General features: G+C 53.3%; 1 protein-coding gene across 8 annotated transcripts in view; it reads right to left on the reverse strand.

The window, feature by feature from the left end:
- Positions 1–3,363: 3,363 nt before the first annotated feature.
- The window catches only part of DGKZ (diacylglycerol kinase zeta), a 48,533-nt gene continuing 34,578 nt past the window's right edge, over positions 3,364–17,318 (reverse strand). For 7 of the 8 annotated variants that reach the window (XM_030239738.2, XM_050974854.1, XM_050974855.1 and 4 more), the window contains 9 exons: positions 16,246–16,315; positions 11,639–11,679; positions 10,856–11,046; positions 10,340–10,371; positions 9,543–9,586; positions 9,066–9,186; positions 8,502–8,538; positions 8,121–8,220; positions 3,364–5,774 (listed from right to left, as the gene is read on the reverse strand). In XM_030239738.2, the coding sequence (XP_030095598.1) occupies positions 5,658–5,774; positions 8,121–8,220; positions 8,502–8,538; positions 9,066–9,186; positions 9,543–9,586; positions 10,340–10,371; positions 10,856–11,046; positions 11,639–11,679; positions 16,246–16,315 (753 nt within the window). In that variant the 3' untranslated portion in view covers positions 3,364–5,657. The remainder of the gene's footprint in view (positions 5,775–8,120; positions 8,221–8,501; positions 8,539–9,065; positions 9,187–9,542; positions 9,587–10,339; positions 10,372–10,855; positions 11,047–11,638; positions 11,680–16,245; positions 16,316–17,318) is intronic. The other variant, XM_050974853.1, reaches the window with a different exon arrangement.

Raw genomic sequence — 17,318 nt, forward strand, 5'->3', positions numbered from 1 at the left:
GGGCTCGGCTGGCAGCAAAAAGGTGGGTTTTTAGCCCAAAACTTTTGCAAGCTCCTCCTCTGCCCCCCGGCAGGCACAAAGGCAAGGCGGCGGAGGGGCGGCCCGGAGGCAGGCTGGCCCCTCGGCCGGCGGGGCGGGGGCCTCCTCAGCCGGGGGTGAGCTGGGCCTGGGGAGCGTCAGGTCCCGCGGGGCACGGCCCCTGTCCCTTGTCCCCTCTCATCTTCCCGCTGTGCTCTCCAACCCCTACCCGCGGTGCGGTACCAGGGAAGCTGTGCGGGTTCAGCTGACCATGAACCCCAACATCAACGAGTGGCCAAGGGTGCACAGCTGAACAGCCGGGCACCGTCTCCCCTGGGGGCTGCTGCTCTGAGTTCCGATGGAAGCTGGCCCCGGGGGCATCCCCGAGCCTCGGTGGAATAAAGGGAACCACCCTGTGTCTCCACCAGCTCCGTGGATGCCTCCTTCTCCATCAAGGCCACTGGCATCAATGGACCGACCTTTCATGATCTCTGCCCTTTTCTCCCTTCTCTGCTTGCGCTGCCCCTCATGGGAAGTTGCCAGGAAAGCCGTACTCGCTCAGCACCCAGAGCAGCACATCACTTACGTGCTGTCCCAAGCGTCTCCCCAGTTCCGTCCCTTGTGACCTGCCTGCCCGTCCCCAGCTCAGCCATACTGCAGCCCTTCTCCTTGGACCAAGCAGTGGTATCCAACTGCTGGTGGGGGATGAAAAGGACCTTGCAGATGTGACTGCTCCTTTCCCCCATCTACCAACTTTTCTTGAGAGGTGAGCAAGGCAGCAGTAAAGCCAATTCCCTTTTGGAGTTAGCAGCCAAAAGGGAGAATGTCATGCAAGAAAAATGGAGCTCTGGTAGGGAATGGAGCCATTTATCCATCTCTTATCCTGGAAGAAGTCCGCTGAGAGTAGGGCTGCCACAGGAGGGGTTGCAGGGTGGGGCTGTTTTTTATGAGCTGCTTCAAACCAGGAATCACTTTCCAAGAGATTGCCACATTTAATTGCCAGTCTGCCAGCAGTTTCCTAAACATCTGCAGAGGTTTTGAGGAGAGCTGGTAAATGCGGTAACATGTCATCTCCCCTTCCTCCTGCACACACAGCAAGAGGTACTGCCCTGTGTAGTGAGGGCTCTGGAGATGCCAGGCTGTATGTTTGAGCTCAGGACGCAAAAATGGATCCTGATAGCTGGGCAGGTAGCAAAGCCAGTAACCTTCCCCCATTGCTGGGCCTTTAAACTCAAGCTGAAGAAAGCTGCTGAGACAAACTCCAAAGTAAAAAAGAAGGGCCTAGGTGTACATCAGTTTTGCACGTCTGAATCACAAGACTGTGATGAGCAAAGCAGGGCCTATAGAATTGTTAAAGAACTAGGTGTGGAGCAAGCACTGCTGCTTCTCTTCAGCTTTTTCTGGCCAGGAGCTGAAGATCTTGCTGGAGTCCCCAGAGCACAGCAGCCTGAGGTACAGTGAAGCCCTATGTGAATTTTCACTCGTTCCAGGGGACCAGGAGACAAGTGCTAGCTGTGTGAGAGAGCAGAGATGCATTGGTGCACATCAGTCTCAGCAGTGGCTGTGCTTGGTCCCTTTGGGCTCTTTCTGAGGGACATGGGGGTAATGGCTCCTTCCCTAGCTCAAATTAGCAGCTGTGACTGCAGAAAAAGGCCTCATACTGAGGAAAGGAGGGAAAAAGAGGGAGTGTGACCAGCCCAGGTGCATTTCCCTGCATTTTGTTGACTTGAGCTTTTTACCTCTTAAAATGTCACAATCTAATTTATGGCATGTCAGCTCTGCATTTTCCATCTCTGGTCAATCCTGGTCCTTGGGGAACTGGTAGTGGATGTTGCTGCAGTGTCAGCGCAGGGACACAGCCATGCATGGGAGAGGAATGACCTTTTCCTTGTTGAGGTGTGTGCCAGGTAATCATTAACAGGGCCAACTGCTGTCACCCCAGCTCTGCTTAGCTGGGGCTGGGCTTGCATTGATTTCTCCAGCCTGCACACATGTGCCTGGTGCCTACACCCCAGGTGTGCTTCCATCCCGCAGGGAGGGCAGACAGACCTCCGAACCTCCAGCACCAGACTGAAAAGGAGAAAGAGGGCTTGTTGATACCCTTTGGAGAGAAGGGCAGGACTCTGCCCCAAAGGTACACTGCCCCTCTTCAACACTCCTCATCGGAGTGATCACATAGCAGGACTGCTTTTCTTCCCCACTGTATATTTGACACTGGGGGGGCTGGAAGACTCCAATTGCCACGGTTACTGACAGCCTCCCTGCTGAGATGTGGGCCAATTGCCAGCATGCGGGAGTCTGGGCTCTGAAGCTGAGGGGGCCCCCTCCTCCCAGTTGCACGTACACCTGGTCCCTGGGGAGGCCAGGACAATTTGGTGTGCCTTACACCTGCTACAGATCCTCACTGTTAGCTCTGGGCAGGAGCTGAAGTTTGAAGACCATGAAAGAGAAGCACAGTGGGGGTGGAAGGGACAATGCAGGCAGGGAAGGAGGCTGCTTCTCCAGGCAGAGAGGGGCTGGCTGGAGCACTAGGCGGGCTGCCAAACTGCCCCTAGAAATACGAGTCTGAGGTATGAGTATAGCTTCTCATCACCCACTGGCTCCAGCACCAGCATGCCATCAGCCACTGCAATTACCTCCTTTTTCAAAGAAAACTCCCCAGGATAGAAATGTGTTGGCCACAGTCATCCTTATGAGTCTGAGCCTAGAAGCAGAAGTGTCCCTAATCCTCTGCTTTTGTAATCAGAGAGCGGTCCTTGCACCAGAGCGGCAGAGATAATCCCTACTCTCAGTGCTCCGCACTGGAGGCAGAAGCCCAAGACTCCCTGCTGAAGCTGGAAATGAATAGGAAGAGCCCCTGGCAGGCTCATCTCCCGCAGAGCAGCATGGCTGGGGACAGCTCACCACAAAAAAAGGCCAACAAACGTTTTGAAACTGGAGGCTGGATGCTGCTGTAGAATCCACTGACAGCTGTGGCAGCTGCTGGGGCTGCTGCCTTTGCCCCAAGGAGGAATAGCAGGCTGCTGACTCACACTTCCAAGGCCTTCTTGATCACTTGGGAAGGCATTGCACTTTCTCCCTTTCCTACATTACACTGAGCATTGATGTAAGACGCAGAATGGAGGAGAAGGTCCCTCAGGACAAAGACCCCGTATCCAGCAACTGTCCCAGAAGGATGCTGTGCTAGGAAGTGAACAAAGATGTGGGCCAGCAGGGAACTCCCAAAAGTACCCCCAGGTTTGGACAGGGGCAGAGACCTTGGGATCCAACTTTGTTTGTGCCATGCAGGGTATCTGTTGTGTGGTGCCCGCTGCAATCTTGTGGATGCAGCAAGGAGACAGGAACTAAAACATCAATCTCTTTATTTCAATGGCAAGAAACAACAACATCCAAACAGTCAAAGTTGAAAAGCAATGGGAACACAGGCTCATGCCAGGCCCTGGGCCAGCTGGAGCCAGCAACCTCACATAGTTCCAAAAATACAATCCTACAACAGTGTCTAAGAAACACAGACCCAGGTATTGCACAGAACCCCTGCCCTCAGGGGGCAGGGTAACCAACACCCCCTCCTTCTTCACCAAAATATAAGCAGGCTTGGAATTGCACAGCAATTGCTCAGCTCACAGGTGCACGGAGGGGCTGGGCAGGGAGGGGGACAGTGTGTCTCTCAACTACCTGTACAAAAACTATAAGGGAGAAAGGGGAAAGCTGAGGCTTTAAATGCCTCTGGGCCAAGTTGGGCATCCTGTCTAGGGCAGCAGTGGTGTGAACCTCTGAGAAGATGACAGTGCTGTGTCTATTAGTGGCCTGCCAGCAGTGCTGATGAGAACTCCAGGCACTTCTGGAGTATCCCAGCTGTCAATGCAATAGTACACTATCATTATTATTTGCCAATACTGACACTGGTCCCTGGGCACCCTGCACTGCCCTCCGCCTCTGTTCCCCAGTACATCATCTCCCTTCCTTCAAGGAAACCCTGCCCCTGGGCAAAAAGTCTGAAGGGTATTCTGGTTCCCTACAGTATCCTCATACCCTTTTCTTGGTAGTAGGAGGGATTCAAACAGTGTCACCCAGCACTACCCAGTGGGCACAGCTGTGGTGAATGCAGAGGGACTGCACAGACCACACATGGCAGCAGTAGTATTCTCTCCTATAGCCAAGATGTGAACAGATGTGAACCCCCTTCACAACCACAGCCTACCCAAAAGTGCCAAGCAGATCTGCTAGGCTCCGAGCCATCAGCTTTCCTCCTCTGTGGGCACTTCCTGGTCTCAGAGACTCAGTTCTGCAAAAGCCTTGCTTAAGGCCTGGCTTGATGTCTTGGCATCAAGTGCTCACAGCATCAACAGGGGAGATGGATTGTGATGCCTCATACCCCATGGCAGGCGGTTGGTGAAACTCCATTCCACTGCAGGCATGAGTCAGGGCTAGGAGCCCTGGTGGTACCTGGGAATCCAAATCCCTCTTTCTACTAAAACTGGAGAGGGTAAGTTCATGATCTGCTCAGGTGGGTTCTGTCTCAGCTGGGTGAGCTCCCTGCAAAGCCCTGTGCCCAGTTTGGGGAATAGCAGGAGTCAGCCTAAGAGGATGCATGTTGCCAGGTTGGGGGGCAGGAGGGGATCCCTGAGAGCAGCACTGACCCCAACACTGCCCATCCAGCCCCGTGCAAAGTCTAGCATTGAGGGGGGAAACTGAAGCAAGGAGGGAAGCTGAATCTAACTCACCATTTGGGAAAAAAAACAGGCATCGCTTCTGCCACTGCACCAGCTGAGTGCAGCTGTCCACCATCCTGCAGCGGCCTCACAAAAAGATGCTCAGCAGAGTGGGTGTGCAAACTGATCCACCTAGCCCCATGGAGAGAAGCGTGGTGGGAAGGTTTGGTAGCCTTCCTCTATGCCATCCCAGCCCTGAGGCAGATTGCTGACTGAGCACTAGAGGCCCATCAGGAGAGCACCTGCTGCCCTACCTCCGGCTGCACCAGACCCAGATGCTCTGATGAAAGGCTGGATCCACAAGTGATTTCTCTCCCGCTGCAGAAGAGAAGGTTAGGACAACAGAGAGACCTGGTGCAGCCCCAGGAGGGAGGAGAAGGCAGGGCCAGTAAGTTGTGGTGCTTCCTTTGGGGCAGTCTGCAGCTAACAGCCTCTGCAGTCTGTCCATGCAGCCTGTGCCTCCCACAGCTGTGCCAGACAGGAGAGGAGGAACGGGACACAAACCTAGGCAAGCACCTAAAAGAGGGGCACTGCCAGCAGAGAGAGGGGATGAGCAATGATACCCCATAAGGATTATAGGTAGGAGCCGGTGGAGGGGGCACTGGCATTACTCCCATGAACAAGGGTGCCTTGGGGGCTTCAGCCTGGCCTGCTCCAACATGGCTGGGGGATAGAGCCCACCTAGGGCAGGGAATGTGGTGAATGAGAGGTGAAGGGGTGGACACACAAAGAATCAGGCTTCAAGTCTGAAATGTCAATTGTCCTCATAAACAGAGTTCCAGCCCAGCCTGGTGCAGAGCTCTTCTGTATCCATCTCCAGGGACCAGGCTGGCATCTGGGGAGAGTCAGACCAGATACAGCTCTGCCAGTTGGCATTGTACTCTTCTCATCCTGCAAGAGCTGGCTTGGGCTAAGGCACACCAAGCACTACACAGCTGTCTCCTGGTCCTCCCTCTGGATCATCTGGTAGTGCTGTCGGTTCTCGAGGTAGGCAGCTAAGTCAGGGTCATTGGCTTTCTCAGCACGGTGCTTCGGGGTGTCTCCCTGTGCAGGGGAGGCGAGAAGTCAAGAGCGCCGAACGCTGCCTAAAGTCCGCTTTGGCACCCAAACGCGTCCCCGCTCCCCCATGTGGCTGGGTCCAGCAGAGCCTGCAGCCAAACCCCAAGTCAGGCGGCAGCCAAATGTCCATGTGCTCACCATGGGATCAAAGTGTGTTCCTGAGGAGCCTGACTACTGCAGGCCTGGGAGCTGTCCCCTGAAGGGCCATCAGCTCCAGGCATGGGCTAGGACATGACTGACCCTGGGCAACACAAGACACCCAAGAAGAGACAAAGGCTGGTCCCCCTGACCTGCTCTTCCCCTGTGCTGGGGAGGCAGGCGGGAAAGGGTGAGGAATGAGGGGTATGTCTGGGGAATGCCCAAGCATACCAACCCCCCTTCCCTCTCACAGCCTGGCTAGCGTGCTCCAGCTCCCGAAGGAGGATCACATTTCACCAGCTTATTGCAGCCATCTGGATTGTGTCCACTAATGAACTCCCGCACTCCATAAAAAGCAAATCTGTTAACAGCTCCCAGCTCTGTCTCCTCTCCCCCTTCTCTCCCCCTGCTCCTTGCTCCACCTCTCCAAGTGCCCAGGCTCTGCTGTGCCACTGAAAAAGGCCACAGAAACCTGGCGCTCTGCCGCTGCCACTGAAAACAAGCCCTGGAAGAGATACTCGTTCTGTCCGGCTCATCCCCTGGTGCACAGCAGGGCACAGGCAGCTGCAGCAGTGTGTTGGGGCCTCCGAGCAGCCCCCAGCTATATTTCTCTATCAGGAACAATGGTCCTGATAGAGAAAGTCCTCCACTGGGTGTGGATGTGGCTGTGCACAAAAACCCATCCATGTGTGGCTGCAGAGAGGTATCATGCAGCAAGAAATCTCCTTGGGATGTGCACCCCAAGACTGGGCACACCCTGTGGTTCTATACACAACCCCCAGCAGCCACACCATCGAGACCACTCTGTGCTTTGGTGCTGGCTCTCCTTGATGGCCTCCTCCCCACATCCCCTGAATGCAATCACTCATTTAACAGAGGAGGAATTAAGCTTCTTTCCTGTTCCCCTACAGAAGCCCCTCTGCATCACTGCCTGCCTGCAGCCTGAAACCGGAGCTGCCAGGGCCTCCCTGCCTGGCTGGACTGAGGCACTCCAACTGATAAGGCTCAGCCTCCCTCACCACTGCAGGGAGCGGAATCAGTCTGCTCCAAACCCATGCTACAGGTCTGCCGCTGGGGTTTCTAATGAGGTGGATCCTGCCTGTGCAGGCAGGCTGTGACCCTGAGCCCCTGAGAGGTCAGTGCAGCAGCACAGCGGGGTCCCCAGGCAGCCACAAACCCGACATGCGACATGCTTTTGTACAGGCACGTGCAAACCCATTCCCTGGGGCAGCTGCATGCCTGAGAAAGGCTCCCTTTTGTGCTGGCAGGCTGGGGGCTGTTCCTCTCCTTCAGGCAAATGAGTGGACTGGGGACAGAGAGGGGCCATGCATCCCAAACTGCCCTCTCCTCTTGCCTCTGCCAGCTAAGTCTCCATTTAGGCCAGCCCCACTGTGCAAGGCCTAAGCCTTAGACAGAGAGATGGGCAGCCAGACATTATCTGTGCTCCATTCTGCTGGCAGCTGGCAAACAGAGATGTGCACTGTCTAAATTGAACCCCAAGCTCCACCATCACCAGCACCCCTCAAATGGGCTCCTAATGGGTGTCTCAGACCCACAGATTGCACCTTCTTGGCTTGTTCTACATCAGCTCTGCTACAGCCCATCACTACAAGCCTCCACCAGAGAGATCCAACCACACTCTCTCTGCCATATGCCGTCCCAGGGAACCTCCTGTACCAAAATATGGCCTCAAGCCCTCCCCTTTTGCATCTCTTCTGTCAGGGTTGGCACAATTCCCTGACACTAAGGCACAGCTCAATTAACTCGGCATGTGAGAGAAAGTGCTGCCACTTCTTGCTCCTGCTCCCCGCAGGCCAGCTTTACCCACCAAGAGGAGCTCCCAAATCCCCCATCATGACTGCCGGTGGGGGAGAGTGGGCGAGTCCTGCAGCTGGGAGCGAGAATGTCCTTGCTCTGACCCCTGAGGGTGGGAAGGGGGAGACAGGGATGAGACATTCCAGCCCCTTGCTGCTAATTTAATAAAACAACAGGGAGAGAAGCACCAGGAGAGGAGGGATTTAACCCCTCTGTAGCTGGGCTCTACTGGGCAAGCATGGGTACTCCATGTCAGCTCCTCTCTGACTGGCAAACACCTCACCCAAAGCACCCCTGCTCTGCTCTCCTGCTGGTTCTGCTCCTTGCCAGCTCTCTGGTCACCCTAGAAAACCCCACTGCCACCGTTCCCGCTGTCACCTGCAGGTCTGTCTTCATGAGCGAGGCCCCAGCCTCGACGATGTAGTGGCAGATAGTGCGCTGGCGTAAGGCTGCAGCCTGGTGCAAGCTGGTTTCACCGCTGAGGAGGAGAAAGCAGGAGATGTGAGATGTCCCCCTGAACAGGGACAATCAGCACATGCAGGTGGCAGCAAGAGACAGCAATTCAGCGGCAGTAGCAGCTGAAGGTAAGCTGTGTGTTTGTCCAGGCAGAGGAGGGGGGTGCTACTCAAGGGCAGTCTGTCCAACAGGGACTGGGAATCATGGCTGGCAATTAGAACAAGGGCAACTGAAGCTCCCCTATAACTGGTCACTTCACAGAGGGTCTGGCCAACAGGTAATGCAAGTCAGGCAGTGACTTACTTCTCCTCCTCTGTGGCATCAAGGATTTCTGAAGGAGCTGTGGAAAGAAAGAGTGCAGGTGAGTGAGACCTGGCTCTGGAGCAGAGACAGACCTGCCTACTCCCTGGTCACAGTTCACATCATTCCATAGGGGCTGCTATTTTCATGCTGCCTGCAAAAGTCCTAGCTCCAAAGAACTCAGGTCATCAATGGCATCTGAGCCCAGCTGATCCCAGGAAAGAAGTGGTTGTGGACTCACTACAGAGAAATATCTAAATAAAAATACAGCTGTTTGTATTTCAGTGGGAACTGCCAAAAACAACCGGCCAGCTGCCCTGAGGGCAGAAGCAAGATACTGAAAAATGTTTCCCAGAGATATGCTGATCCCTGCCAGGATGCAGCAGTGGCCATGAGGACACAGTACTGGCAGACAGATGACAGGAAAAGCCCATATACCAGAAGAATGATGTAGCATACCCAGAGGGAAGGGATCTAAGGGCAGGATCACTCCCTCTGAGCAGAGGGTTGATTTTTTTATGGCTGCCAGGTTCCTTTGCTAAGAGTGGCATTCTGACTCCTGCTCACCATTCTCGATGATGTATTTGACGATGTCCTTGCTTCCTGACTTGACAGCATGGTGGAGGACAGTCTGGCCCGAGGAATCTCGCACCATCAGGTCTCTTCCAGCTCGGTGCAGCTCTTGGAACTACAGGATTGTCAGATTGCTCAGGATGAGTTGCATTTCCCAGCTCCAAGCCCCAGCATTATGTGCCTGGAGTGTCTGATGGGGAGCTTTGGTGGGGAGCTTTGTCCAGCTCAGCCATGTTACCAAGTCCCTTCCCTTCTCCTCCCTTCCCTTTGTGTCTCCCAGCAGATGAACAAGGGCTCCTTGCCAGAAGCCTGCCTGGTTTCTAGCCACCACTCCTGAAGGAAGGCCTTTGACAGGTGCTGCTCCAGGGCAACTGGGGAGCAGGGCTGGCAGGGCTTCCCTTAGCCCAAGAGGCACACCAGCCCAGGAGCCAGCCTTGGCTGCTCATTGCAGCAGGCTGCTGGAGCACCTACCTTGCTGAAGTTGCCACTCTTGGCAGCTTCTATCAGAAGGTTGTCTGCAAAGAGAGATGCGTCAGGGTCAGAAAAGTCAACCTGGAACACTGCTTATTTAATCCTGGAGACAAGAGCTGGGCACTAGAGGTGTGGAGCAGGAGCACAAGCTCCTCCAGGGATTAACCCCTTGGTCAGACTGCATTTACATGGGTCCTCCACCTTCAGGAATGCAAGGAACAAGCCAGGGAAAGGAAAGAGACACCATGTAGCTAGGGGTGCAGCCAGATCTCAGCCCCAGGGAGGTGCAGGGGGAGTAGTCTCTGCCCTTGGGCAGGATAACTTGTGATGAAAATGGGGAGTAGGTCTCCTGGGCATCAGCCAGCAGCCAACATTCCTCTCACCAATGACTCACTCACACCTCCAGACTCCAATCAAGCTTCAGGAAACTCTTTCAATTTGTTCAGCTTGGTGAGGCCCCTGATCTAGTGCTCCCATCTCCCCAGGGAGAGGCAGAGACAGCCTCCCAACCTAGTTCACAGTGCTCAGCTCTGCAGGTGGGGGATTAACCCCTTGCCACATCATTTCCCGAATGTTGGAGCTGGGAAGGCGGCTGACTGGGCCACTCCACAAATCACTGTCAGGTTTCTTGTGCTCACCTCTGGGTCACATGCCTGCAGGGCTCCATGTTTCAGAACACACAGAACAACAAGGCTCCTCCCTGCTTACCAGGGAAAGGACAGGCCAAAAAAACCCATGGCAGGAAAACAAGAGTGCAGCCTGAGAGGGGGTATGACCAGGAGTAGGACTCCACTCACCTTTATGTGGAAGGCAGTGCTCAGGCTCAGTGCTGGAAGGGAAGAAGAGAAAGTGTAACTAACCCTGTCAGTCCTGGAAGCAGATGGCCCTAATTGGCATGCCACCATTAGAGGGATGGAGAAACCTGCCTGAGGCACTCCTTCTTCCCTGATCTGGGTTCTTCCTCATCCCCATGCCCATTTCTACTGCTGCTCCTGGTGCTATTGCTCATCCATACTCATCACTGGCCTTGGTTTGGCTGAGAGACACCCTTGTCCTCTGCCCCATGGGCCAGCTGCTGTAGCTTGACCCCATGGCTGAGTCATCTGGTGATGCCCCACTACTTAGGGCAGCACTGGCAGAGGAAAAAGAAAAACAGGACTGCATCTCATCTCTTGGTCTTACTCAACACTGAATTCCTGCTTACTTCCAGCTCGCCTGTAATCTGGCCCAGGGATCAATGCTGTGAAGCCAACCCTAGCTCTCCCATCACTGCCCATTCTTCCTGAGGCCCAGCACCCCCATTTCAGACTCACCTGGGGGCAGGAGAGGAGGGTGGAGAGGAGGAACAGGAAGGAAATGCAAAATGGTGCCCAGGGGGTGTGGCAGATGAGTCCACGAGGTCAGGCATGGCAGGAGAAGTGCTCACAGTCTGAGTGACCACTAGCTCTGGGTCCAGCACATAGAGCTCATCCTGAGAGATCTCTGTCACATAGTTGAGGTGTTCCTGAAAGACACAAGTCAGGACATGCTTCCTTAGAAGCAACACCTATTTCTGCAAAACAACATCCCCTCATATGCCAGTGGGTGGGTTTGTGGCCCACCCATTTGCACAGCAGAGCAATGGTGGCTTGAACAGTCTTGCGCCTGGGAGCCTTTGCATCTCCTTGTTCTTTCCAGGCTTCCTATTTCCTGCTGCCTTAGCAACCTTGTAAACCTTTTCTCCACATTCCCCTCTCCAGATCATTAGGGAAAGTATCTAATACTGGTGAAGATGATCCCAGCTGGTGGGTCCCCTGACCAGCCTTGCTATGTTTGCTATTCCTTACCTGCTGCACTGGAGTGCCCTGCAGGCAGCTTTCAACCCAAGGTTCTGCGCTACCACCCAGGCTTTTTCCCTTTTCTCTAGAAACCTGGAGGTGCTGAGCCTGGTCCCAGGCCAGGGTCGTCATGCCATCCCTCTGGGGGATGCCAAAGGCCAGGTCAGTGGTATGAGACCTGTGTGGCCCTAAGGCTATGCCTGCCTGCTGGTCTGTGTGCAGGTGGGACACCCAAGTACCTTCCCAGGGGATGACGGTGCAGGATGAGGCTGCACTCACCTGTGCGCGGTCTATCCTGTAGAACCGATCGGCCGTGGTTGCTGTAAGACAGGAACAGAATGAGATGGGCTGATCCTTGGTGCGAGACAAGGGAGACAGCCTCTTCCCACCGTGAGTGAAAGTGAGCTATCCAGCCACTTCATGGCTTGCACAGAGGGTACAGCAAAGCAAACAGCAGCCTCTGACCAGGAGCAAACCACTTCTCTTCATGAATCTGCTGGTATCTTCATCCTAGAGGCAGCCTCTTAGGCCTACAGACCACCATGCCCCTGTGAAACGCCTTTGCTTGCTACCTCCTCCTCCACAGGTAAGGCAGGAACACAACTAGCTGATGCCATGGCCTTTCTGGGGGCTTTCAGGTGCTCCAGCATTATCCTGAGCAGATGAAGCTCAGGGCTATGTAGTGCACACCTCAGCATTCACTTACTTCAGGTGAGGAACTGCTGCAATTAACATGGTGCACCTTGTTGACATGGTGCTCAGAAATGGGGGCACTACAGGAGGCTGGGAGAAGAGAGGGCTCAGCCTTCTGCTGACTTGACTAAAGACCTTCATGAGGCCACTCAGATAATGTGACTACCAGGCACAACAGAGCATGCCACCACCAGCTGTAGATCTAAGTCTCAGTCTCCTAGGATGGCAGGAGAGCTTCAAACAGAGCTCCAGCCTGTCTGAGTGCATCCCTCTTCCTTAGAGAAGAGATCACCACAGAGAGAGAGGAGCTCCAATAGAGCAAGTGGCTATGCTGGATCCAGACACACATGGCCACCACCCCAGGGGAGCAGGGAGGGGTTATGGATTTAGGGCATCACCAAGGGAGACCAGGACAAGTAAAAGCACAGTGTCAGGACAGCTGTATTCCTATGCAGCATTTCCCCAATATCTTGACAGGCTGCTGGTGCCAGTCCGGAGAGGTTGCTGCAGTGGGATCCTTGCAGACCCAAGGAAGTCTCTCTGCAAACCGAGTGGGGGTGCTGGAGCAGGTCAGAGGAGTGAAAGGGCCATGTTTATCCTGGATATTTGCATCCAGGGAGCTACTGTTCAAGGCTTATAATTCAGCCACTTGAACGAACCTGTGCTGTGTTGAATGAGACGCTAGTCCCTTTCCTGACACATTCTCCTGAGCCCAGAACCCGCTGCTGGGAGACTGGCAGAAGGGAAAGTGGCCCTGGTACAGCAGTCCTGTGAAAACTGCCCCCGGTGGTGAAACGGGGGAGCAGCATCACCAGCAACAACATACACAGGGCTAGAACCTTGAAGGGAGAAGTTGCACCCTCTCTGCCTAGCATGAGGCTTCCCAGGCGCACTTTGCAACCTATGGCTGTGCTCTGCTGTGGTCTACATGCTGCTTGCTGGGATATCAGAGTGATGAAATGCTACCAATGGGCATTTCACTTAGCCAGCTTCCAGGTACAGAGGGAGGTTCTTGGTCAGAGAAGGCAAAGGAGAAGAGAAAGCTACTTTCAGGCAGGGGAGAAGCAGCAGCTGGAGCCCAGCAGGGAGGCTGCTCTCCCTTAACACTGCTATGCTCATGGTGAGCCCGGCTCCGGGCACGCTGGAGCAGGGGGGCCCCCTGCCTGCACAACACAGGAGAGCATCCCCAGCAGCCCCGCAGTGACACACGCGCCACCAAGCTGCCTTCAGCTCCAGAGGCAAGAGAACCACAGACTCCCCTTGCTCCGCTCCGGGTCAGCAGCCAGAGAAACAGCCTGGGGGAAAGCACTGCTGTGCTCAGCCCAAAAGACCCCAACATCCGTGAGCTCCAAGCCTCAACGGTTCCCTGTCGCTTGTCACTGAAGTTCTGTTCTCTCACCTCCCAAATTCATAGAACCACAGAATGATAAAAAAAATTGCTTAGGTTGGAAAAGACCCTTAAGATTGAGTCCAATCATTAAACCAATGGCCAAGTCCACCACTAAGCCACATCCCTAAGTGCCACATCTACACATCTTTTAAGTATATTTAGGGATGGGGACTCATTCGCTTCCCTGGGCAGCCTGTTTCAATGCTTGATCCCCCTTTCAGTGAGGAAAAAAGCCTCCCTGATGCAACTTGAGGTCATTCATTTCCCTTCATCCTCTTGCTTGTTACCTGGGAGAAGAGACCAACACAATTTGACACAATCTCCTTCCAAGCAGTTGTAGGGAGTGTTGCCCTAATTTTTTAAGATTTTCTAAGCCTTCTGATGTTTACATTCTTTTAATGAACTTTGTCACATACTTTCTGTAAATAACTCATTGTTTTGCATTCTTTTATGGAGGAGGAGAAATTTGATGGACTGTTGGTTTTTCCAGTGTCATTGGAGAGGTGGCACTGTCACCCTCCAATCCACTGTCACTTTTGGAAAACTGTAAATGTTGGAGTCAGAAAACAACATTCCTTTTTTCTTCACCTTGAGAGCAGTGGTGTGCACTTGTATTCTTTTGTGTCCTACAGCAACAGATAGTGATAAGGTCTCCCCTCAGCCTCCTTTTCTCCAAGCTAACCAACCCCAGCTTCCTCAGCTATACCTCCTAAGACTTGTGCTCCAGAGCCTTCACCAGCTCCACTGTCCTTCTCTGCACATGCTCCAGCACCTCAATGTCCTTCTTGCAGTGAGGGGCCCAAAGCTGGATGCAGGATTCCTGGTGTGGCCTCACCAGGGCCAAGTACAGGGAAACAATCACTGCCCTGGTCCCGATAGCTACACTTTCTTGATCCAGGCCAGGAGGCCATTGGCCTTCTTGGCCACCTGGACACTGTCCGAGACTGAAATAGCTCATGTCTCAACTTTACTGATATAAAGTTTTACTCATTATAACTGTATAAAAACTGTATAAAGAAGGTACAACCAAAGAAGCATCCCTGAAGATACCTGACTGGGACTTTGGACTGAAAGTTAAACTGCTGAGATCAAATAAAGGGAAAACCCATTCTTCAATCACCTGAAACAAACAAGTAAACAAGGACAAGAATGTGAGCCAAACCCAGCAGTCATGCTAAGAATCATCTTTGGCTTGCTTTGGGGTGGAGGAGATCATAGCCCATAGACCCATTTGCTCGGAGGAGGTTTGCACAGATTTCCCCCCCAGCTGAGGTGGTGGAAGGAAGTTTTGGTGCGTGGTAACCTCTGCTCAGGGGCTGTGAACCCATCCTCCCTTGCACAAACTGGCTATGGAACCCCCAACCCTGGAAAGGCGACACCCATGGGACATTCACATGAGGGGCAGCTGAGGGGGTGCATTAATCCATCAAAGGCCCCCCAAAGTGCCCCCATAGTAATTCATGAGGCCTTGCACCATGGACTGCACGTAATGCAACAAATGTGGAAGAGACAATGGCAAACTCCCACTCAACCCCAGGGAGGTGCTTGGATTTTCCTACATGGCCTGAGTGTATATTAACCCATCAGATTCTATACTTTTTGAGGGGACCTTCACCACCAAGAAGACCAGTTGGAGAGGATCCATGGAGTGGTGATACTTTTCTTATTCTGTCCCTGTTACTCTCTTTCTATCCCCCATCTATTTTCTATTCCTCTCTCATATTTACAGTCAGATAAAACCCATACTATTGTCACTGACATATGGTCTCATTTTCACCATTATTTGGGGAGGGGCATTCCTAAGAACCTGAGTAATTGGATCCTGACAGACACACACACTGAATCATGTTCAGCTGCCATCGACAAGCACCTCCAGGTCCTTCTCTGCTGGGCAGCTTTCCAGCCCCCATTTCTCCAGCCTGCAGCACTGCACAGGGTGATTGTGACCCAAGGGCAAGACATTTACTTTTTTGAAATTCCTGCAATTGGCCTTGGCCCCTGATCCAGCCTGTCCAGATTCCTCTGCAGAGCCTTCCTGCCCTCCTGCAGATCAGCACTCCCACCCAACTTGTCTGCAAGTGACTGAGGTGTGCTTGATCTCCTCATCCAGACTGATAAAGACAATAAATGGGACTAGGACTGATATTGAGCCCTGGGATCACCACTGGTGACTGGCTACCAGCTGGATGTAACTCCAGGCACCACCATTCTCTGGGCCCAGCCATCCAGCTGGTTTTCTAGCCAGTGAACAGCACACTCATGAGAGCCACGAGCAACCAGTTTTCCCAGGAGAATGCTGTAGGAAACAGCGTCAAACGTTTTACTGAAGATCAGGTGGACAACATCCACAACTTTTCACTCATCCACTGAGCAAGTCATCTCGACATAGAAAGAGATCAGCTTGGTCTCCTTCCTTGCCTGTCCCCTCTGAAGAGTTTATAGCCATCCACTGCAGCACCCCAATTGTGTGACTTGTGCCACCATGTCTCTGTAATGGCAACTACGTCATAGTTTTCTTGCTCTGCCATATCTTTTGGTTCCTCCTGTCTGTAGCCCATGCTGCATGCATTGGTGTTGACGCACTTCAGTTGGGCTACTGATTCCTCCACTTTTTTGGGCATAGGAGCTTAATTCCTATGCCCTAATTCTCAAGTGCTTCTGTGGTTTCTAAGGCATCGATAACCCTTGGATCTTTGCATCATGTGGATCTACATTCCCTACCTCCATTGAGCTAGCAGACCAAAGAACCTTGCCAGCACATCATCACACCCAGCCAATGCTCCTAGTGGAGGGTGATACTCACAGTCCAGGAAGCACCACTTGGGTGACAGCTTCTGGAATGACAGTGTCTTCGGCGTGGCTCCATCTCCCTCCTGCATAATAAAAGAGAGGATAAAGACATAGCTTACGGCCTCTACATCTCTCTTCAGAGCATTGTTCCTGCTTTGGGAGGTCCCTGCAGACACAGAGGACCACAGGTACTTGAATGAAACTGAACACAGGCACAGCACACTGCAACAGGGAGCACCATGGGACAGACTGGAGCTGACTGTAGAGCAGTGTCACAAGATGCGCCCCTAACACTGGCACAGTGGACATGACAGATGGGCCCAGAGGACAGAGAGAGGCCATACACACCTGGAAGAGCAGGCGCTCTAAAGCAGAGGGCTGTGCAGGGAAATCCTGCAGAAAAGCAAGGTGTCCTGTTACAGCCTGTGTCTGGGCAGTCCCCCCGTCCCTCTCTCATCCCACTGGAGTTGCTTGATGTGCTGCCATATCTGGCTTTACACGCTGTCTGGCCAAGGTACCTGCTCCTTGCCTGGCTTTAATATTGGAAGAAGCTTGCCCATGGAGTGAGAAGAGGTAAACCATGAGGTGACCAAGAAACACCAGCCACAGTTTTAAAGGCGCAGAAGATTGCAGGGCCATCTGTCTACCACGCTGATACAGCAGGAGAGCATTATCCTGTGAACCCAGGAGCTGCCAGCCGTGTGCCTGCCTGTGTGTCCTCACCTGTGCCTGGGCACAAAGTGGGCAAGGGACACGCATACAGAGCAGGCACAGCAACAGGCAGATGCCAGAGTGCCAGTCCAGGCCAGCAGCTCTGCAACTCAGCTCTTAGGGACTCTACACATACAATGGATGGGATTCCCACAGGCACAAGAGCCAGCTGACAGCAGACTAAGAAAGGTCCCTTCAATCTTCTGTGCAATACCAGAAGCCACACTATGGGCTTAGAAGGCACTGTTCACCAGGAGCAAGAGTAATAGAGTCTGTGTACAGGTCACAGACACATGCTAGTACATTTTCTGTACAAGGATACAGAAATTAGTGCTTACAAATGAGAAGAGTGGGAGGGGTTATAAACCTAATCCA

The sequence above is a fragment of the Serinus canaria genome, chromosome 5 (assembly GCF_022539315.1).
Source record: "Serinus canaria isolate serCan28SL12 chromosome 5, serCan2020, whole genome shotgun sequence".
NCBI lineage: Eukaryota > Metazoa > Chordata > Aves > Passeriformes > Fringillidae > Serinus > Serinus canaria.